We start from the raw sequence: 23690 nt of genomic DNA on the forward strand, positions 1-23690 counted from the left end.
ATCAGGTCACCCCCGGAAGGACGCGGTGAGCCTGCACATTCCTCATTCACTGATATTTAAGGGCATCACAGCTATTATTTGATTGGTAAAGACTGGAGTCATTTGTTACCTGAAAATGGTCTGGGGTTAACAGTAAACAATTTGTTTCTTTTCAGTCAGTGCTCAGGAATGCGTAAGTTATCAATCAAACCCTACTGCAATATATCATTCATATTAGTACTTCGAAGGCAGCGTTGATGCTTCGCTCCTGCTATTTATCTTCTCCTTGCTCTAAAATTACTCCTCTCTGAAGTTTCTATTTGTTTATAAATTATTTGTCTTTCAAATTTAGGGAGCTGATAATGAAACAGAAAATTAACTATCTATGAAAATTAATTAAACTGTGCAGCAGATGAACATCTTTCTCATGCTGACATAAATATGATCATTCGGCTGTTCTGATGAATATAAACCTATTATCCTTGAACTTAAAGAAGGTACTGAAATAAATATTAACGTATTTTATACTTTCATAACCAGTTTTTACTTGGGAATTTTCTTGAAACCTTACCACGGGTAATGCATCATTAGCAATGGCATCAAGATGCTCCAGTTCCCGAAGTGCTCTTGTCAGATTTTAATACAATGATTTGTAAAGTTTTAACAGTCTCATTCAAAAGGCATCTGCTGGAATACTGCTAGGTACTCCCAGCCAATAGATGTCAATATCTAGCTCCCACTGAGTAACAAAGCAGGCTAGCAAAAGTAGAGCGAGGATGTATTGTTCTGCAAAGTTTTTTCAGTGGCTGCGCAGTTTGACATTGAAATCAAGCAGCCATTTGACTGGACCAGGATCTCTTTTAGCTTGTTTTCTACCGGCCTTGTACTTCAAGACTCTTTACCTCCTGCAAGTGTGGCAGTGGTTTAGCCACCTCCCTGCTCCTTCTCTTGCTCCTTGCTGCTGCAGCCAAAATAGCCACAAGTGGATAGTCACACCAGTGTCTCTGAAGAGTATTATTCCATTGTCAAAAATACTTATTTGGGTAGGATGTGTCACAGTCCCAAGGTTGTGATTCCCTGACCACATAATAATTAGTCTGTCTTGGTGCTGCCTACCCATAGCAAAATCTGGGTGGATAAAAGGCATTTATTTTTCTTTTGGCTCACAGTGCACAGAAGGCTGCTAGTGTTTCAAGTAAAGGAAATCGCTTGATATAGTTCAATAGCTTGTTTCCTTTTCAAAACATTAAGGAAGAAAAAGAGGAAAATCTTGCTTTCCTTCCTGTTTCAAAGGCCCTGATTAAAGGCCTCTTCTAACGTTCCTTTGGTGGTTGGAGTAAGGGAATTTCCTCCTACAAAGTTGTTGTGCAAAGAAATTGTTCTCTTTAACTTAAATATTGACGGAATGCATCAGTGAAGGATTCTCATCTCATATCTCTCTTTTAATATTATTATATAGAGTAATAGTAAAGATGTGAGCTTTTATTCCAGATGCTGTCATTTCTTTTCTTGATGTAATAAGCTTATATCTTACATAAGCAGAATTTTATGAATTTATCTGAAAAGGTGCTTCCTGCCTTCCTTGACTGGGACCCTAAAGCAACATGGACTTTTTGGCTGAAATACAGTGGAAAACTTCTGTGGTTTTTGGATAGAGTGGTTGGATCAAGCAGGGATCCAACAAAAGGAGCTGGAGAAAGGCAAAATTGAAACCTTAAGTTTCTTTGCATTTTATAACATTTCCTTGCTCTTGTTGGTTTTTGGTGATCATCACAATACAGAGGCACACGTCTGTAATGTAGAAATCAAGAATGCATATGAACATTGAGATGACTACCTTGGTATTAAGTTAGACTGTTCTCTTATATCCTCTCTTGCCTGAAGGGATCACCAGCCCCTAAGCTTCGCTCCTCCCGTGTGCCTCATCTCAACACACCTCATATAAGGTGTAACCTTACTTACACATTTAAGACTTGTTTGGTTTTCTATATCCCTCTCCCTCCAAACTGCAGAGCATCCTCCTTGAGCTGTGCTGGGCAGTCGCTCCTTCCTTACAACCATTCCGTTGCAAAGAGGAAGTTACTCACACAAGCACTCATCATCCTCCTCATTTCATTTGCCTTGTGGTACTACTAGATGGCCTGGTCCTATATGGGAACTCCAGTCTGCACCACGCCATACAGAGCACCTGTGCTGGCCTGTCCCCATAATGGTGACATATGCAGTGACCCTCAGTTAGATATAGGGATGGTACTAATGGGTGGTGAGCTGGTTTTCATTTTTCCTCTGAAGTCCTCGTTTTCTTACAGTGCCCTTCCAAGGGTAAGTGAACAATTCCAGTGTCAGAAGGACTTTCTGTGGAAGTGAAAGCAATTTTTGCTTGAGATTTTGTCGGGGATTTGAATTACTTACTAATTTGATGGAACATAAATAATTGTGCCCTTCACAGTGTCACCAGCTTAGTAACAATGATAGAGAAACGCACCTAAAAATCAATACAGGCTTAGTTGCTACTCGGAGTTCACTTTGTTTCCTCATCTCCAGGCATAATTTTGTAGAATCTTAATGCCGCATTAAGCTTAATTTTACATGAGCAACCATATAAAGTGCTTAGCTGGAAGGAAAAGCAGCGATGTACCAAATACCTAACAATGCTTGGATCAAGGATAATGCATTTGGGTTTGCCCTGGATCTACCTGCCAAACAGTGTGTTCCCAGCAGATCAATGCTCCCCACCTCCCTCACCCGCCCTGGCAGAGCGTTGTAAAGGCACAGGAACACTGAGGAGGCTCTTTCCAGAGCTGTCAGATGCCTGTTGCTGACTTTAAAGCTGCTTTTGGGTTTGTGCTCTGCCAAGGATTTGTCACACCTCCTGGCGGCGAGGTGCATGTTATTCGCACTCCTGCTTTCCCTGCCGCAAAGCGCACAGCAAGCGTGAGTCTGCCATGGAGCTCGACGGGGACTGACAGCTGGGAGCGTGCAGCCCTCCTTGGAGGAGGGATACGGGCTGTGGGTAGGAGTGATAGGCAATCTGTGATGCCAACTTGCTGGTATCTTTCAGCTCTGACCACTGCGGGTCTTTCGCAGCTCCTCTTCAAATGCTTTTGTCATCACAAAAGCTGATGGGAAGGGTCTCCAGTGGTGCTGGTGGGATGGCGCACATCCTTAGTTCAAGTTGAGTCATTAGGTAAAGTAATAGTCACTAGCGCCTGGCTGTGCTTGCGCTACACGTGGGCCGGTCGTGGTGCTGCAAATCAGTCTTTTCAACCTTGGTTTTGCTATAATGTGCTCAGCTGGGTGCACTGCCCTCAGCGCCTCTCTTCTCATCCTTCCTTGTGATACTGAGGAGCACAGGGCAGGATGGATCTGCTCTTGTGCAAAGGCTGAGGTGGCTCCCAGGGGCTTAGAGAGAATGATTGTGCCCTTGTGGGAGTAGGGGAATGTGAAATACCAGGGTATGTTTTGTACAGTTGATTTGCATTAAAATGGCTACTAAAGCTTTTGTCTGCCACATGCTTCAGCAAGATCTCAGAGGAGCATATAGCAGGATGGAGCTGTTGCCCAGAAAGATTGCTTTTCCCCACCTCTGCTGTCTTTGACTTGCCCTTTTTAGTACTGTTTTGTATGTAAGCTTCCTAGTGATGCCTTTTCCTTGTTCTTACAAGCTGCCGTCTTCTCCACCCGGTGCATTTTCCTCTCCCAGCCTGAGCATGGGTGCTCTGCACAGTCCCGTTTTCCCATGCAAGCAAATGGGAGCAGCGTCCCACACTACCTCAGGCCCCTGGAAAAACCTTCAAGGTGATGGAAACCATGTTTTGACAGTCTGTCCTGTTCTCCTGTGTCTTGTCACTAAGAATCTACACAGATCAGCAGAAAATTATTAGCAGAGCACAAATAAATTACCACAGCAGAAAAGCCTCTATTAATGTCACAAAAATGGGGCTCTTATTCCCTTCCTTGTCAAAAGTGAGTACTGAAAATCAAAGTGTAGCCAGATCAAAAGCTTAGGTACAAAGTGAATTGATGGCATCTGTTGCTTGTTTGTGAACACGGGGTGGGGTGAGGGGAAGAGAGGAACCTTTGTTTGTTTAAAAAGGATTTTGGAAGAAAACCTCTGTATTGTTAAAATGCCGTAACTTAAGCTCAGCATGGAGCAGAGTGTGATCTTGGGTCTCCCTCGAGATGGGTGAGAGGTGTTCAGGCAAGTTGGTGCTCACCACCGAAGTTTCAGGGGCTATGGGGGAGAGCAAAATACAGTGGAAACATAATTGCTTTAAGAATGAAAAAGGAAAGAGAGTAAATGTGTTGCACATCTCTCCGCTTGTCCTAGACAAAAATCAGTGAATAACCTGTTAAAATAAATCAGCACCAAAGAGGAAGCAATCCAGACAGTGTTAGTTACCCTGTGGATCTATCACACCAGAAGGCAAAATAACAAGAAAACACACAGCATGACAGGCTTTTGCTTTTGTTTTTAACTTTAACCATAACACCACCTGACAAGCTGTTTGCTTTCTGCACCAAATATCCAGGGGTTGTGGAGAAGAAAGGCGGGGGAGAGGGCTGAGGGTGAGATGTGATACTGTGGGACTTCATCTTTTAAAGTGAAACTTTGAAGCAAGCAGCAGCCCAATTTGGAATAAGGAAGGCCATCAAAGGGGAGCAGCGTGATGTGTTAAACTGAGAAGGAAATGTGGAGGAGCATTTCTGTTTCCTCGGGGATGATGTGAATGTATTCTTTTGTTTTCTTTTTGGTTCTTGTGTTCACAGCCAGAGTGGCCATGTGAAAGGGGCCAGGGCACTGCTGCTGTGAATCAAAGGGGAGAAGGAGGGAAGTGGGAAATGAAGATGAGAGCAGAGGTGATAAGTTCACACCTTTATATAGGGCAGCTCTGTGCATAGCTGCAGGGGTCTCTATGATTTAAAAGAATAAATGATGGAAGTGTTGGAAATCTCTGGTCCTTCACCTGTCTGTCTATGGAAAGCAGTGTTGGTCACTGCTAAGACCAGCAAGCTGACATAGGATTAATAAATTGCATAGAAAAACTAATTCATGCAGTTATTAAGAATGAAGTTGATGCTGAATGTGAACAAAGCAGCTGCAGGGGGAAGGAGCTGGGTGCTTCGCTGGTGGGTTTTAAGGATATTTGCTGAGAAGAGAGGTGTGGTGAAGTCTGAGAACATGCGGCTGTGCTGGAGCAGATATGAACAGCCCATGCTCCTATGGCCACTTCTGCCTCACTTCACCCTACTTCCTCCAGGGTCCAGCTTGCTCCAGGGGTCCTCCTCTCTAAACTCCTTGTTGTGGTTTCTTTTTCTTCCTATTGCTGGTGCCCATTCTGTATTTCTCAGTTTCCATGGTCTTGTCTCAACATGCGCCTCTGCCTCAGGTGAGATTTTGTCTCAACCCTGTCTAGAACCAGCAGTGCTTAAGCATTAAACGTTTAGAATTACTTTTGGCTTATTCAGAGTTAAGACCTCTCCTTCCCAGCTAAACCTTTTCCTTATGAGCTGTTTTAGGACGGGGAGGGAGAAAAATTAAGCCTGAGACCAACACCTGGCATCGAAATGTTCAACTTCTCTTTATTTTTGCATAGGAGACCTTGCCTTTTTTTTTCCTCCTCCTTTTTTATACTACTCACTTCTTGTCTCAGATTAAATTACCCTGCAGGACTGTGTTGTTATCTCATTCCCTTCCTCTTGCCATGCTGTGCATTCTGTGTCCTTACAGTTCCCTGTTGTTTAGCAGAGGCCCTGGTTTTTTTTAAACCTAAATAAAAGTGAGAAAAATAATTGCACAATAAATGACAAGAATTACCCTGAGTACAGGGGACTGTGTCGGAAACTGCTGGATTTACACAGCAAGTACTCATCTGCTGATCTTTTCAGTTAAAATTACATATACTATTTGTAATCTCATCTTTCCAATCACCCCTGTGAGCCCGGTCCCTGGCTCTGGTGTGCAGCTTAACTTTATCTGGGGGGTTCTGGCTCAGTGGGTGTGCGGCATGGTGTCCTTCCTATTGCTTTTGTGTGTTTGCTTTTTAAACGTTTGAATGCAGAAGCTTTAGAATGACTTGGCTCATTGTGCAAATGGAATTGGCAGTAATATTATTTAACAAATTTGGGAGACTTTCAAAGCTCTTCTGTTGGTATTGCAGATTTCAGTTATTCAAAGCGGAGCCTGGTGACGTTTCCACCTATCAGGCATTGCACATACGTTAATTTTGGAAATAAGCTCATTTTAAGATATTGTTTTCACTGCAGCCAAGTTCCTGTTTTCTTACTGAAAAGCATGATGAAAGTCCCAAGGCATTCCATGAGATATAAATGAACTTGGCATATAGTTATTGTCTTGTGATCTCCAATCCAAGTTCCTGTTAGATTTTAAAAGGGTTTTGATCACATATAGTTGTGTGCTGTTTACCTGCATCTCTCCAGAAGCCTCTTACTCTGCAGTGATTTGGTTAAGATTCAGGTCTATCTTTATCCAGCTTTTTACAGAGTATATTTTTAGCAAGTCAGTCCTTGAACTCAAAATGTTCAACTGATGGCTCTTGCAGTATAATAATTGCTGATATCAGCTTGTGAAAACTGCAGTAGCTGGTGGAGATTCACTTCTGGTATCTCCTTTAAGATGTGACTTTTAACTCTGCTTGGAAAACTGTTGTGCACAATTCAGTATTAGTTCACATCTGGTGGTGATGCCTTGACAAATAAAGAGTGTAAATAGGTCAGCTTTTTATAGTATGCCTGCAATTGCTCTGTCTTTGGGTTGTACAAATAATGGCCTTTGGTGCCATGCAAAATAGTGCAGAGATTTATCAGTCCAAACAACAAATGTACTGGTAGTGACTCTTCCTATTACTGTTATGGGAGAAGGGCCAAGAGGTAGACATGAATGTTGTATCAGAAGGTCAAGTATGTTACCAGCTGGCTCTGTTAATTGTTTTTTGTGAATGTAAGAGCTAAGATACAATATTGTCCTTTCATGCTGTGGAGCACTGGGTAGTTTAAATGTCACATTCATTGTCTTAATTGTCAACAATGAATCTATGGTACTCACCCATTTTTCCTTTGGAAATATTAGAGTGGACATGTTTCTACAAGCCTTGGTGCTGTGAACAAAATATTGCTGTTTGTTAGCTGTTAATAAATGCTGCACTGTGTTAGTGGATGTTTGGGGTGCTGCTGGGTGCTGCTGTTCTTTGCATTGCCTAGGAGTGGTGGCTGCAGCAGCACATTCATTGCTGCTTTTCCCTGAGGGATGTTCTATAGGGTCGCATCTCTGGGTCTCTGATCTCCTGGTCGTTTATTTTCTGCTTGGGTGCCTGTCTGCATTCGGGTGCTGAGGTGGGAGTAGGACAAGGAGCAGCCGAAGAGATGCTTCAGTGGGGCTCTGGTTTGGGTGTAAGAACGATCAGGTGGTTCATGTGTCAGTTTTGCAGCACTGATTGCAGTGGTTCACCAGTATTTGCAGGTGAATGCATGTTTTCATCTCTGTGTTTTACTGCTTTTGTCTGCCAGTCATTTCCCAGTACCTGTCAGCAAATGCTGCCTTGTAGATCGTGTAGTTCCCAGCCTTGTCCACTTTCTTCCTTCTAGAACTCCTCACCCTGCTCCTCCGTTCCCAGCTTTCCAGGCCCAATTCGTTCCTGTACCGAACACTGAAAATGGAAAATAGGATCTAGTCATAAAACGGTGAAGAAAGGTTTGATATTATTCTCAACCTTGTTCTTTCCCATTTAGTGGGAATTAGATACATACACATCTGCGTGTATGTGTATAAGTACTTCTACCATATTCAGTGAATGCTGTTGCAGTTTTAACAACAGTAACTGTTTTAAGGTTGAAGTTACAAAATCACGTTTTCAAAAAGGTTGCAAGCTCTTCGGAACATAACTTCATGGCATTTACTGTTCCTATATTCCCTTGAAAGATAGGGGAGGTAGATTCTTGAGTTTCTATGTTTCTTTAAGCTTCATGAGAAGATCTGTTTGTGGCTCTAATTCTAAAACTCTGCACTGTGCATCTAGGTGGAAGCAATACACATGAATGGTCTGTTTTCAAAATGTTAGGTTATTAAAGCATAATCAATTGATTATCATCTATTTCAGCAGTCATTTTAATCCAATTATGTGTATTTTTTTTAATCTTTGGAATTCATTAATGAAAACTGAAAGCATTGCTTACAGTCATGAAAAATCAGATGGAGCACACCCTGCCCTACTTAAACTGTGTATTAGAAAAGCTGCTTTTTCCTGAAGAAATACTGTTTTTCACAGATGACTGTGACTTTCCAAATGCTTTGGAAAAAAACCTCCCTAATTGATAACCAAAATTTAATCATAGTTGGATACTACCAGTTTGCATTCAAATAAGGTATTTCTCTGTCTAAATAAGCTTCCCTTAGTTGATTATTCATACTGTAGTTCAAAATGTTTAAAAATGAAAGACAGAGTTGGATGAAATGTAGACTACTTAATACTGTGTGTATTTAATATAAAAGTCATGCATTATTCATATTTTCAATTTGAATAACTTTGAATTTAGCATCCCTGTTCTTCATCTTTTCCTTTGATGAACAATTAATTATTAAAATATAATATTGTCAGCACATGGCACAAAAATCCTTGAAAGTGTAAAATGAGCTTCGTTCTCCTGCCATCCCTTGATAAAGGGATACCTCATATTCTCTGTTCCTCACAGAATGTTTATCCAGCATCTGAAGTGATCCTGTCAATCTAAATACAAGGTTATAAGAGTTAAAAATAGTTAAATTGTTAATTTTAACTGAAACATTTTTTTCTTAAATGCAGGAGGAATGCTCTTTTCAAAGTGTGCATCTACCTCCCATCTGTTTCATATATAGTCGCTGACTGGTAATGCAAAGAGGATGGTTGCATGTTCTAATGCTCTTTTAGATTCATAGCAGTCCACTGTGTGCTCAGCTTCCATATAGAGAGAGACAGGGTCTTAAACACAAAACCCATATTATTTTGCTGTGCCGATGTATGTGTGCTGCATTCGGAAATCAAATCCTGTGACTGTTTGCAGTTTTTCCAGCCAATTTTCCCTGCATGAAAATAAGGCAATCAAATTAAATGCGACCTTTTTGCTGTGATTATGACTCCTTGATTAGAATCTCTTTGAACTTTGGCCAATCATATATATTTCACTATTTATTATCTCAGCACACTTTTTTTCCCAGAGGTATCCTATGAAAACGAAAAATGTGATTTATCATTTGTTTCCTTTTTGGAGATGCAGAACTGGCTTGTATCTGCTTGGATTAAAAGGAAAGAAATGGTTAATGAAGAGATTGCAGTTTTCTGTCTCAATGTATACTATGACTTTAATAGAATTCCTCGTATTTTGGAATGCTAAAAGCTATAAAGACATTGATACTGGGCAGAAGACTAGAAGATGTCTGAAGCGCATCATGTGTTTGCACCTTGCAGCAGCAGTGGAGGAAACAAATCCCCCTGATGATCAGGCTGCTGCTCAGAGGTATAGGCACCTCGTGATTTGATCAAGACTTGTAGAGAGCTGTGGGATGCTGTGGAATTGAATTCTGCAGACTCCATCCTTTTTCTTTTCCTCCTGACTTTGGAAGACGTGTGTGTCAATCACCAGCCTACCTGCTTCTCTGCTCTGTTGCAAGGGGAGCAGGCTTGCTTAGCAGCTCTGATGAGATGGGAAGAGAAGAGTTCCTGCTACCTACATGTGTACTCTTGTTTGAGACACAGAGAAAGTGAGGAATAGAGATGTATGGGAGAGCCTCACGTGTCCACATGCCCTGAGGCAGTGAACACCTTTGCACAGTCTGAGAGGGAGCTCCGGCTTGTGAGTCAACTTATATTGCAGAGGATAAATGCTCAGGGATGGCAGGGAAATTGTTTGCCTGCAGCCGTTCCCTCCTTTCCTTTATTTATTTTTCCTCACAGTGTTAAATATTACCAGCTTGTCACTGTTACTTGAAGCTAAGCACTTTCACTGCTTAGGTTTGCATTTCAGGCTGTCCAAGGAGCTTCTCAGAGCAAAGGTTTGTCCCCAGACTGATGGACCCTGGGAAGGGAGGTTTTTGGGTTAGGGAGAAGTGGCATTAGTTTTACCTTTGAAGCTTATTTCTTCAGCATGGTGCTGCCTTCTCCATCTCAGCAATCTGCAGAGGAACTGACCCTGCTCCTCCATCTCTTGCCCTCACTGGTGCGGATGGGGTGGATACGGTAACTGATGCTCTTTGGTCAGGCAGCAGCAAGCAGGACTGCTGCAGCCTGGCTGTGTCCCTGCTGGGTCATGGTGAACCCTCACTGCTGTCAAGCTGAAAAGCCATTTACTGAGTACTGAAGCCACTAAACATGGTATTATTTCTATTCTAGCATAAACCGGTGGGATAACAAGGGCACTTCACACCTGCACACATTTAAAATAGGAGTGTGCGTGGTCGGTATAGGATTGACTAGCATTTTAGCTGCTCTTTTAATAATCAACACATCAACTCTTACAGAGACTTCCTGATAGGGTGTTTTCACCTTTCATTATATATATATGATAAAACATGTTGCCGTTACACCTTGTTAGTCCGCCTATCAACTGCTTTAAAGGCATGTAAAAAGAACCAAAGTGTAATTCTGCTTCCCTGCAGAGAAGGAGACCTTTCTGGATCCCTTTGTGCTGAGGGAGCTCCTGCCGACATCGCTGGGGAGTTACTACCGCTACGCAGGTTCTCTGACTACTCCTCCATGTAGCGAGATTGTGGAGTGGATCGTTTTCCGGAAGCCTGTTCCCATCTCTTACCATCAGGTGTGTTTATTTTGTTTGTCCATCTCTCGATTTATCCTCTTTAAAACAGTGTTTTCGAAACCTCCCGTTGTAATTTTGAGAACAAAAAATGTTTCTGTTGACAAAAAAGGAAGTGTTGGTCATTCCTTTTATTCTCTTAAGTAATATTGTTTCTGAACATGAGCCATCGGTCTTAAGAAGACAGTACAGCATGAAACCTGGCTTCCTTTCAGTGATTTATTTGCTATTGTTTTTGTTAAGATTAAATTAAGTGATGATATAAATATTTACATGGAGTTCCTTTTTATTCTTTTTAATTGAAACTCTCTTTTCAAAGTAAAGTGAGTGATTTCAGTTCTGCTTAGATTTAGTCATTTGAACTAATTACAGTAGAAAAGACATCTTTCCATTAATTCTCCATGCTTAACTGTTTTTACAACACAGTAAAGCTGCCATTATGGGCTCAGAGAGCTGGTGCACAAATCTTTAAAACTAGCACATAGTAGCTTTTAATGCAAATAGTCACAATGTCTGGGATTTGTCTGGAGAAGAATGCTCCCGATCAAGAAGCAGCTGGATGGAATCAGATGTTTACCAGTTATTTGGACATTGTGAGACTGTAGTCTTCAGAAAGCCATCCTGCTGAAGTTAGTTTTCCCTTTTATCAACTGGCAAAAGCCACTGAAAGCACTTTTCAAACAGAATCATGGAGTGGTTTGGGTTGGAAGGGACCTCATCCTGTTCCAACCCCAACCCATGAGCAGGGACACCTTCCACTAGAGCAGGTTGCTCCAAGCCCCATCCAACCTGGCCTTGAACAGTGCCAGGGATGGGGCAGCCACAGCTTCTCTGGGCACCCTGTGCCAGCGCCTCAGCACCCTCACAGGGAGGAGCTTCTGCCTAAGAGCTCATCTCAGTCTCCCCTCTGGCAGGTTAAAGCCGTTCCCCCTTGTCCTGTCCCTACAGGCCCTTGTCCAAAGCCCCTCTCCAGGTTTCTTGTCAGCCCCTTTACGCACTGAAAGCTGCTCTAAGGTCTCTTCAGAGCTTTCTCCAGGCTAAGCAAGCCCAGCTCTCTCAGCCTGTCTTGAGCAGAGCTGCCTCAGCCCTCGGAGCATCTTTGCAACATCCTCTGGACTCCCTGCACCACGTCCACATCTTTCTTATGTTGAGGTCCCCAGAGCTGGATGCAGTACTCAGGTAGGGTCTCACAAGAGCAGAGTAGCTACACAATTCTGTAAAACTAAGTGAACAGTTCACTGGGTGATCCTGACTGACAGATGCTGGTTCTCGGAGATTTCAGGCTTTTGTTTTCATGTTTTCTCGATCCCATTGCTTCTCCTATAGATTCTCATCAATTTTGAAGTTCTGTGTTCAAAAATAGTCGCAGTGCTTGAGCCAGGACCCTCTCAAGGCTGAGGGCCATGGCAGGATTTACATGTCCAGCCCCCCTTGCTGATGTTATTTTTCCGTCTTCACAAAAACATGATGTTCTTATCCATGTTCATCTCCTCACCAGCAGGAACACTATTGCTAGAGGCTTTCCACAGCACCCTCTGTAGCAGCGCTGAGCATGTCATGCATTCCTGTACCCGTGGTTCTGGCTGCAGCATGGGACTCTTTGCACATGGTCCTGGTTGAATCGAACCCTTTGTTTTTTCCAGACTGTTTGATTGTCAAGATCATTTAGAATTCTGTCCTTGCCTGCAGGATACTTGCAGTCCCTTGTAGCTTCTCCCTACATCAATGAGTTTACTGTTTATTATTTGGTGGCTGGGAGGCTTGGCCCATGCTCAGTTTTATACCCTGTATGCGCATCAGGTGGGTCATGACTTTCTGCTTTCTAAACAAATGCAAATAAACTGGTAAATCCCAATTATGGCCATCACTTTAATGGTATAAAGGTACTTTATCCTGGCATAGCTTCTTTCCTGTGCTGTACGGTAATAACTGTGCCAAGTCAAGCCTTTAAAATTTGGCATTGTGCTGCTTTATGCATGTATGTGAGGTTGAAGGGCTGGGAATTCTGTGTGTAGACAGACTTTCATTGATACTACAACACATGTGGAATAAGTAATAGTATTCTTCTCCTTGGCAGCTCTAGATGGGTGTATTTTAAAAACCTGCCACCCTGCCATTGCTATGATTATTATTTGTTCCTCTAACAGCAACAGTGCCATATAATCCATTGCCATAGTTTAACCTTCTTTATCACAAACCCCGTGAAGCAGCCTGTAATCCCAGAGGAGGAGAGTGATATTGTTTAAGCTTTGTTGCCATTCCAATTAAATCCTTGCTTTTGTTCGAAATACCTTGCTGTAAAAAGGACAGTACTAAAGTGGTCCAATTGTGGAAGCTTCTCTATTTTATTCTCAGTGCTCCATCATCATCATCTTTCCTGATAATTAGAGAACAAAACAGGACAAGCTGTGTCACCCTGCCGATGCATTGGAAAGCTAAGTACATTCAGTGACCCAAAGCATGGCATTATCTCTTATAATGCATACCTCAGAGTATCTCATTGTGCTTGTAACAGTTTCAGTATTTTTAATTGCCATTTGTATATCCAGCCCATAGAAGACTGTGCATATCAGGCTTTAATGGTTTGTAATTACACGAGTTGGAGTTTTAGATCAGGTTTCCCTGTATCTACAATAGTCTTACAACAGCTTTTCATTTCTTCTGCTGAACAGGAGCTCTTGTACTCCTTGAAGAGCATGAATGTAGCTCCTTGACTGCAGCTTTTTTTTTCTAGCAGCTATAGATAAATTAATTTCTCATTTATGTAGATAATATTTTTATAGTAAAAGTGAAGTTAAAATGACTTATCTGTACTTCAACACATAAAAAGGGGAAGGTTAAAAATCACATTTGAATTGGCAGTTGTTAAAATGCAATTATACCTCCCCAAGGTAGCATGGCAGAAGAAAATATTGTAAAAGTTCTCTCTGAAAGTTTAAAAATTCAATTAATGTCATGGATGTGTAAGACGAGAGACTCGACTTCAGAGAAGCAGTTGCTACCCGAGATCTTGAGCTTTTAAAAAGTAACATTAAGCCCTCTTACCTGGCTTCATCAAAACTGCTTCCAGTATAAGAAGTGCAAAAGATATGTAAATATTCACAAGAGTTTTGGTCTGTGCTTTCATAGAAGGGCATAGCAGGATCATCTGTTGGTTGTTTTTTTTCCCCTGAAGACAGAAGTCTAAGATAATAGTCCTTTTATCCCATTTTTAACCCATCTGTCAATGCTTCTGAGGGGCTCCTGTTAATAATTAGAAATGGTTTTCAAGGTTTTTCAAGGTGTTTCTGTGAAGAATCAGAGAGAATTGCAGCTGAGAACCAAGGAATAGAGCATTCATCTGAGATGCAGAAAAACTACAGTCCAAATCCCACCATCAGTACCTGTGAGGCTGGAAGAGGCACCTGAGCTTCCTGCCTGTGATGGGAACTGGTCACTGGCTGATCCCTTCCTACTGCCCCCTGCCTCAATTTCCCTGCTTTTACAGTAAAAGTAGTTGTGATTAGGGGGAAGCTACTACTCAAAACAGACAAGTTGTGCTATTATCTCAGAGGTGATTGCCAGTAGCAGGGCTCAGTTCCCTTGATTTTATGTTGTAGTGCAGAGTTGCCAAACTCAGGATTAGAGCTGTGAGGTCCATCCGTTCTCCCTCCTGCTATCCATGTGCTGCTCCCACAGGGAGCACATTGGGTAACATTCCTATACATATATCCATCAGCTGGCTCAGTGCATCACTCACTCCATGGGGACTTAAGTTGAACTGAAATGTGTACAAATTAACTCACTCGTGCCTTGGAGGTCAGAGGATTTGTACAGATTTCAGCCTAATAACTACCATCATCAAGCCCAGCAGATTGGACAGGGTGGGTAGCACCAGAAAAAGGGGGTTATGGTTACTGATTTGAAAGGAAATTGATGGTAGTGAGTGCTTCTTGAGTCAGTGAAGGTGCTTAACTGCTCTGTTACACCTTTCTTTGATTGTTTTTATCAGTACTATCAACTGAGGCTAAACAGGGGAAGTTTAGATTGGATATAAGGAGGAAGTTCTTTCCTGTTAGGGTGGTGAGACACTGGAATCAGTTGCCCAGAGAGGTTGTGAGTGCTCCATCCCTGGCAGTGTTCAAGGCCAGGTTGGATGAAGCCTTGTGTGGGGTGGTTTAGTGTGAGGTGTCCCTGCCCATGGCAGGGGGGTTGGAACTAGATGATTTTGAGGTCCTTTCCAACCCTAGCTATTGTATGATTCTATGATAGTTTTTTCTAGATGCAGGTTTCAGGACTCTGACAGCTTCTCTATAGCTTTTAGAGCAGATGCACTTAAAGAAAAGGGTGTAGCTTTCTAAATGAGCTGTCAATAAGCTATGAGTGTAAAGTCTTGGGCCAGATCCTGTACTCTCAAAATCCATATTATCAATATATGTAATTGATGTTTATGCAAACAGTATTGGGATTGAATCCTTCTCAGCTCTGTCGTGCTTAGTTGTTCCAGCAGCAACATGCCATTCACATCCAGAACTGGAATGAGTTAACAAACTCTTAGCAAATGCTATACTGAACTTGATAGCTATGAGAAAAACTTCAGCTGAAAACATTTCCGCCTTAGTTTGCTAGATACTTCTTTCTAAGCAATGCTAAGTTTCGAAGTAACAGGAAAGTTCTTCCTTACAGGTTAATCCATTTTATTAAAAATAGTTCAAATATGAATCCAACAGAAGAAACGTATTCCAAGAGGAATCCACACTAAGCGCTGCAATAGCTATCTGAGAAGCTTAGCCTGGCACCTAAACCTCATATGGTATTTAGAGACAAGGTAGTGTTGCCCTGTCCTGGAGAAGGCTCTTGGGGTGGGATAACCTGGAAGCACTTTTTGACGTGATGCTCTGAAACGAAGTGGTGCCAGGGTGAGGAGGGCTTGGAAAGGCCGTGTCAAACAAAATCCTTCCAGACCAGGGGTCTAAGGGCACATGTTTCCCTGCCCATGACAGACATCCGCAGGTTGATAGAAGGCCTTCCCTTGTTGGGCAGGATAAGCGCTGTGCTGAGATAAGGCAGTTGGCAGTGATTTCAGTGGGCAGCCTGAATTCCCATGTGGTTTATCAGTCTTGGCATCAACATTTAACTTCCTGCCATTTTAGTTTCTTATCAGCCACTCAGATTTCAGTACACTGTTTTTCTAATTAATGTCCTTTCTCTCCCCTGCCATGATGGCTGCGGTCAGCTGGAGGCATTCTACTCCATATTCACCACTGAACAGCAAGACCACGTCAAGTCCGTGGAGTACCTGAGGAATAACTTCCGACCACAGCAAAGACTGAACAACAGGAAAGTGTCCAAGTCTGCTGTGAAGGATGCTTGGAGACAAGATATGACAGACCTCTTGGAAAATCCACTCGGCACAGAAGCTTCCAAAGGTAGATTGCACTTATGAATGTTGCACTTGACTAATAGGAGAGTTTTTTGTCTCCTTTGTCATCAAATGGTGTCAAGGATAGCTGCAAGCTACTAAAGAAGTAGTGGAGGTTACGCAGGCATTCCTTGTTGGTAAGTGTCAATGAATAATTAGTCCTGTGGGTGCCTGCAATTACCTGTGGAACTTGCTGTCGCAAGGTGCCATGGCAATAAAGCCCCAGAATATGTGAGTGTCAGACTGGCAGTGTCCCTATTTCTCCCAACTGGCTGTAGGACCTTGGCAATCCCTGCCAAAAAGAGGAACATGAAGAGACAAGATCAGAGATAAAATTTCAGCCCCATTAGCACTGCCTCCCTGCATGTTTGAATAGGAATAGCATACCCAGATATGGTTATGGGTTTCATTTTTGCAGTAACAAGACTTTTGAAGAGCCGTCGACCTTTTAAGTCAGCGTTTGCATCAATCTGTTTATAATGGTGGCAGGGAGGAAAAAACTCTTCCTTACAGGCAGGTGATTTTCTGATGTCTTGCTGGAGTGTTTCATGTGCCTTTTTGTAGAGCGGCTGGCGCTTGCTTCTGTCAGACACTAGATAATGAGCTGGACGGAGGGGGGTGAGAGGGAGGTTGCAGCCATGTTGGCACAGGCAGCCCTGGCTGGACGAGCACATGAACAATTCTGATAGAAATGTGTGCTGGATAAAATAAGACCAGAAATAAATATCATTTACTACCTTTATTTGCCCTTATTTTATTGAATGGTGTTATTTAAAGGCAGGAATGACTTATACTTCCCCGTCTTCAGTCTTGAGAAGCAGTTGGTGCTGAACCAGTTCTGGGTAGAGGTAAAGAAGAGAAGGGCAGTTTGCCAGAAGGAAACAGCTAAGCAGATTTACAAGCTTCCCTTTCATACCTGGCATTTTCACCTGGCCAGGCACAGAGTATAGTTCTTAGATGATGTGAATCATGAAAACAGCTGCATTCAGCAACTTCACCTTCCCAAGAGAGTGCTGGAAGAGTGTATTCCTCAGGGTTCATTATTCTGTGAGCATGCATATTTATATATATAAAATATACACGTACACAAATCTCATGTATGTTAAAGTCATCCTTGAGATGGAGAATTTACATTAGAAGTGAGGAGGAGGTCTTGGGAATGAAGAAACCCTGCTGTGCTCTGCTGCTCTGGCCTGCAGTTTTCAATCAGTGTTTTAGCAGCGACATGTGTCAGTATGTATTTCTTCAGTATGTCCTGTATATCCTGTGTATGTATTACTTACCCAGAACAGTGATGAAAAGTTAATCGGTTGCTTTATGTTAGAAGTGACAAAACTGACTAGTTTTCATTTTGAGTGCAGCTAAGATACCTCTGGTACATGTGGTACAACATTCAAGAAGATTTTACTGCTTGGGCCACATGCCTGTATATTCTTTGACTCACCGGATGGTTTTTATGATTATAAAAATGCTTTAGGTGATTTTTACCCCCATAGTAAGTAACTAAGACCCACAATTCTGATGGACCATTATAAACACTAAGGTCTGTAGTTAATGAGCTGACCTTGAAGTTGGAGGTATTGATGTCAAAGGAGCACTTGAATAATCGGAAAGATTCTCATTGACTTTGATCTTTAAGAACTCTTAATGCCCAGATGCAGCCAAGCACATATGGCTTAGTTAACATGATGTGAGCCAGGCTACAGGAGCGAGGGACCTGCACAGCCATTAGTCCATGTTTAGAGAAGTTGGTGCCTGGGTGCTTGACACCTTGCATCCTTGGAGGCTGGTTTCCTGATTCTGCCTGGGTCCTCTTCCATCATGTCCAGGTACTCTAATGCTCTGTACTCATGCCTGCCTGGGAATTCAAGCTTAGGACATGCTCAAGAGAGCCTCTCAGCTGGGGGGCATGCACTTCCTGTGATCTGACAACATTCAGCATGCCATCTAATGGCATGGATAATGCTAGAGTCTGTGATTTGTTTTCCCTTCAGCTTTTGCAACAGGAGGCTAATGGTTGGGTAGCCAGTCTTTTTGTACCGACTCTGTCAACTTGTCACTTTTTGGGTTGTGTGCACACCAGGGGACACTGCAAATAGGTGCATTTTTTTCATGAACTCAGAAATAAATAGGTTGCAGCAGTGTTGCTAACATGAAATGGATTGTAGCGTATCCTCCAAAGGTTACAAGATGAGTTATAGCTGTTCCAGAGATATAACGACATGGATGTTTCTGGCCACTTCTTTGACAAAGGTGAACAGTGATGATGTGCCTGGTCCACTGCATGTTCTGAACTACTGACATATAAATAAAAGGAGTTGAAGTCATAATATTTGAGTGAAAGCAAAACCTATTGTTTATTCAGCTAGTAAATACAGTGCCTCTCTATAAATAGTGTCATTCATGCAAAAGTACTGAGGAGCTGAGTGCACAGAGTGCTGCTCAGCCAGGCAGTCTGGCATACAAATATAAGAGTGTAGGGTTAGCATAACACATTTATTTTTATGCAGATCCTTCTGCACACCTTACAGTTGCATCTCAATGCTTTCCACATTGCATTAAGCAATGTGACCAGTGGCTGTCACACGTTGGCTGTTGTCTGCCCTCCCTGTCCGTAGGTTTATGTGTTGTAGAAAAAGGCAAGGTCACAAGAATGTGTCTTTTACTTGCTGCAGGGTGATATGGTTCGTGATGGTCTTCAGCTCTGGAGGGGAAGTTTGGGCTGGTTTGTCGGTGTGAATCTTTGCAGTTTGTTTCCTCTGTCACACTCTATTAAGTCTGTGGGCAGTATTGCTAATCTGGAACACAGTGCAGTGTTCATTATGTAAGGCTTTCTTATTTGGGAGGAAAATGTGCCCAGAGCAATTTGCATAACTTTCAGAATCATTTTCAGAATTCCCTGGTGAATAGGGAATTTCAAATCAGCACAGAGCAATGCAGCTCTGCATTGTTCCCATTCACAAATGCACTATCCTGAACAGTTTGGCACTGAACAGGAATGTCTTTTCTCCCAGCTATCAAAGCTACCTCAGGTCATAGAACCATGACCAGCAGCATAACCTGCAGATACGCTAGAGGAAAACTACTCCTCGCTTTATGCCAGTCCTCTGACTATTTCCTTAGCAAAGCCCTATAAGTGGTGGCATTTGGTAAATAAAATGTCTTTTGGGAAAGGCTATTTTAGGGAAACCAAAACTGTCAGTGCATTTGGATCCAGTGTGTTAGCCAGTGCGAATGTTACCAACTTTTTGTTTTGCAGTCAACTCTCCTCTCCCTCCTCTTTTTTAATTGAAAAGAGGCAATGAAGGGAGGGAGGTGTTTGCAATCATCAGAATAGAATACAAGGTGGTGAAAATATTTAGCTAATTCAAAATAGTGTAGAGGGCTGATTTTCCACTGGGGAGTGAAAACTCCAGTTTTTCTTTTGTGTTAGTATTTAGCAAGAAGCAATTTCTTTGGTTCCATTATCTCATTCCTTCCTCCTGTTGGCAAAAGCTGATTTCAGACAGTTCTCTTGAGGACTGCTTGTATGACTGAAAGAAAAGCATACACATGAGACTGAATCAGGCCCCACGAGCTGCGCTTAATTCTTAAGTTGACACTGGAGCTGTTTCAAGAGACCAGAGAGATCATCTTTAAATAACCTTATTTCTGAAATATACCATTCAGGATAAACACTGTTCAGCTACGTAATTGTAGCAACTGGTTGATAATAAACCATCATACAACAATATGGGTTCAAACTTAGACAGGGGAAGTTCAGGTTAGATAGGGAGAAGTTCTTTACTGTGAGTGTGATGAGGCACTGGAACAGGCTGCCCAGAGAAGTGCTAAATGCTCCATCCCTGGCAGTGTTCAAGGCCAGGTTGGACAAAGCCTTGGGTGACATGGTCTGGGATGAGACATCACTGCCCATGGCAGGGGTTTGGAACTGAATGATCTTAAGGTCATTTCCAACCCAAACTGTTCTATGATTCCATAATATTTATTAAGAAGATGAAACTTTCAGAGATTCAAGGTATACAGTGGATCAAGCTGTTAAATCACACAGATCATCAGGACTTGAAAAGCTAACAAGAGGGCTCACCAGTGTTACGATACTGATTTATATAACGTTTGAAAAGTTAGAGGTTCTCTGTACAGACATATTAAACCAGAATGTATTTATAAAATAATCATCAGATACTGTATCAGTGACAGTGTTTGATTTTCTACACATGACCATCTTGGTTAAAATTGCCTACTATTTCTCTGGCCTGTCCTCTGTGGCTCAGGACTGTGTTGCTCTGTCACATTGCATATCATGCTCCTGCCTTTTCATGGCCTGCTTGCAAGCAGCTATGCTAGAGGGATTGCAAATTATTTATCAGCTTAATAGTGTGCATTGCTCTACAGGGACAAATAGAGTTCTTACATTAAAAAGGCCATCCAGTTCAACAGCCTGAGTCTGCATGTTCCCTGCTACTTTCGCATGTTGTCCCATCAAGCAGAGATGTATTTACAAAACATTACCTGCTTCAGTAAAGGTGTAGGCATGGAAACTCAGGAGGAAAAGGCGTTTCATTTCCTTGTTTCAGGAAGTACCCTAGTGCAACAATATTTGCCCATTTTATTTTGCTGCTGATTAGGACCATCCATGCTCTTTATGTTTTTTAATGCTGAAAAAAGCCCAACCCTTTAACCTTTCTTTCTCATTAAATGTTCTTCAAGCCTTACAACACTGAAACAAGCATCCCACATGAGGGGCTCTTGACATCAGAGTTTTCTTTCACAGATGCCTGATTACTTCCCCAAAGGTGTCTGATTACTCTTTGCTGGAGTCTCAGATGATGCTGTTTGCCATCAGTGGGAATTCACCTCAAAGTACTGTCTTGTCATGGTTTAACCCCAGCCAGCTACTGAGCCCCACACAGCCGCTTGCTTACTCCCATCGGTAGGATGGGGAGAGAATCAGAATGGTAAAAGTGAGAAAACTCACGAGTTGCAATAAAGTCAGTTTAATGGGGAAAGCAAAAACTGCACGTGCAAGCGAAGCAAAACAAGGAATTCATTCACTTCCCATGGTCAGGCAGGTGTTCAGCTATCCCTGGGAAAGCAGGGCTCCATCACACATAATGGTGGCTTGGGAAGGCACCACCATCACTCTGAATGTCCTCCCTTCCTTTTCCCCCAGCTCTATACAGTGAGCATGACACCCTGTGGCCTGGAATATACCTTGGGTCAGTTGGGGTCAGCTCTCCTGGCTGTGTCCCTTCCTGACTCCTTGTGCACCCCCAGCCTCCTCACTGATGGGATGAGAGGCAGAAAAGGACCTGACTCTGTAAGTTCTGTTCAGCAATAAGTAAAACATCCCTGAATTACCAACCCTGTTTCAGCACAAATCCAAAACACAGCTACTATGAAGAAAATTAACTCTACCCCAGCCAAAACCAGCGCATATATTTAATTTTGATCCTAGACTAAGTTAAATAATGAGCAGTCATAAATTCACTTTAATAAAACTGACTTAGCTTTGGACTCTAAATTAAACAGCTGGGAGATTTCTCTCGTAGTGCATGGGCAATCGTTTTCCTTGCTGTTCTTTTGTTATGTGGTAATGTGGTAGTCCTTGTAACTGGATGCTGCTAAAACATGGATAGAAGATACTTGGTTTTCCCTCCTGTGTGCTGTACACTGGAGGCATGGCTCCAGCTATCGACTTGCGGTCAAAGGTACAGCACTGCTCAAGCAAAGCAATTTAGTTCTTATTCACAGTTTCATGGCTCCTGATGTTAGAAATTAAACTAGGGCCTCCTACAAAGGTACTGCCTGCGTGGTGTTGGAGTGCACCTCCACTGCAGCAGTATCCGAAGCTCCAAAGATGCTGTGCAGTGACATCATCATTTTGAGGCAAATAGTTTAGAGCATTGGTGGCAGTGTTTTTGAATGAGAACAAGTTATTTGTCTCATTTATAGCCTCTGTTATTACTTCCAGTAATTTGTTTTTGCTTTCTAAATGCCCGTGTTTTATGAGAACTCTCTCAAAACAGCTTTGCAGTCTCTTCATGCCCTCGGGTTCTCTCTGGGAGGCCAAAGGGAGTGTTAGGCAGAAAAGTTCTACTCTTGCAGAATGTATGTATGTATTTTAGTCAAACCTAAATGACCACAAAATACTCTGTAGCATTAAGTGGAATCTGTCCAAAACAACAGCGTAGTAAATTTAAATTCAAAATGATGCATGATTGAAATCTTAACTCGGGATTACTAAACCAGAATGATAACTGGTTATTTTCTTTAAATATCTTGAGGAAAATGAAAATGAGCAAGAACCTTTTTAGTTAATCTACGAAATGTTTACCATTGCAGTTGATTATTCTTGTCCTTTGGAAGAATCTTGGAAGATTTCTTCATAGATTACCTTATAGATATACTGTGAGGGTGCTGAGGGGCTGGCACAGGGTGCCCAGAGAAGCTGTGGCTGCCCCATCCCTGGCAGTGTTCGAGGCCAGTGTGGATGGGGCTTGGAGCAACCTGCTCTAGTGGAAGATATCCCTACCCATGGCAGGGGTTTGGAACTGGGTCAGCTTTAAGGCCCCTTCCAATCCAAACCATTCTATTAACAAGTCCTTCCCAGTTACCTTGGATAACTGTACTTTTCCCACTTCCCTTTTTGATTTCACTTTGGTATGAAGACTGTCCTTTCCTAACTCCATTCCCCTTTAATCAAGTCAGCACCCTACTACAGCGTGCTGGTGCAGATGGATCTATGTATCATCATTAGGATTGCTGTTGGCTCAGCAGATGGGCTCGGTGCAAAAGGTTGCACATGAGGGTGGTAACATTGTGCTGCTAATTGCTTGCCCGGCATCATCTCTGCACTGCAGACCTGCCCGGCTGCCACTATGCCTCGGTGCTCCAAGTATATGTACTCACCTATTGCTGCGCTAGTCTCTTGATGTGCACCTCGAGTACATGCTGTAATCCCATTTTAGGCAGAAATAGTGTGCTCCTTCGGCATATCTCATCCCTTCCACCTCTTCTGTGTCTTGCTTTGCAGTGCTGGGTCATCGTGTATGCAGCTGTCTTGGAGTACATCATGCAAAAGCAGGAAAGGACAGGCTGCTGCCTTGCAGAGAGCCTCAGATGAGTCAGGCGGAAGGCAAAACGTTTCAGGAAAAACCTGACCCATTTTGAAGGGGAATCAGGTACAAAACGATGTGCTAGGTATACCTGACATAGGTCTCATGCTTCCCCTCCCAGGGGCTCTGTTCTGCAGGGTTCTGTTTTCACCTCTAGTAACTTCCACGTGGTTGTAATGTGAGTAGTGCCTGTATGTAGCAGACATAGATTTATTAATACATTTATTAATAAACAATAAGGGATTGCTTGCACCTGTTTAGGTATTGTAAAGGGCCCAAACCAAAAGAGCAAGAGGAATTCATTATGAAAGTTTAAATATGGTTTATGTTCACAGTTGCCACTAAAGCTGGAAGAGCTGAGCACTTGTAAGGGAGCTTGATGATTTGTT

General features: G+C 42.5%; 1 protein-coding gene across 3 annotated transcripts in view; it reads left to right on the top strand.

The window, feature by feature from the left end:
* The window catches only part of PTPRG (protein tyrosine phosphatase receptor type G), a 407805-nt gene that overhangs the window by 295520 nt on the left and 88595 nt on the right, over positions 1–23690 (top strand). For all 3 annotated transcript variants that reach the window (XM_065687094.1, XM_065687095.1, XM_065687096.1), the window contains 2 exons: positions 10628–10785; positions 15998–16190. In XM_065687094.1, the coding sequence (XP_065543166.1) occupies positions 10628–10785; positions 15998–16190 (351 nt within the window). The remainder of the gene's footprint in view (positions 1–10627; positions 10786–15997; positions 16191–23690) is intronic.

This window comes from Lathamus discolor, chromosome 7, assembly GCF_037157495.1.
Source record: "Lathamus discolor isolate bLatDis1 chromosome 7, bLatDis1.hap1, whole genome shotgun sequence".
In the NCBI taxonomy this organism is placed as follows: Eukaryota; Metazoa; Chordata; class Aves; order Psittaciformes; family Psittacidae; genus Lathamus; species Lathamus discolor.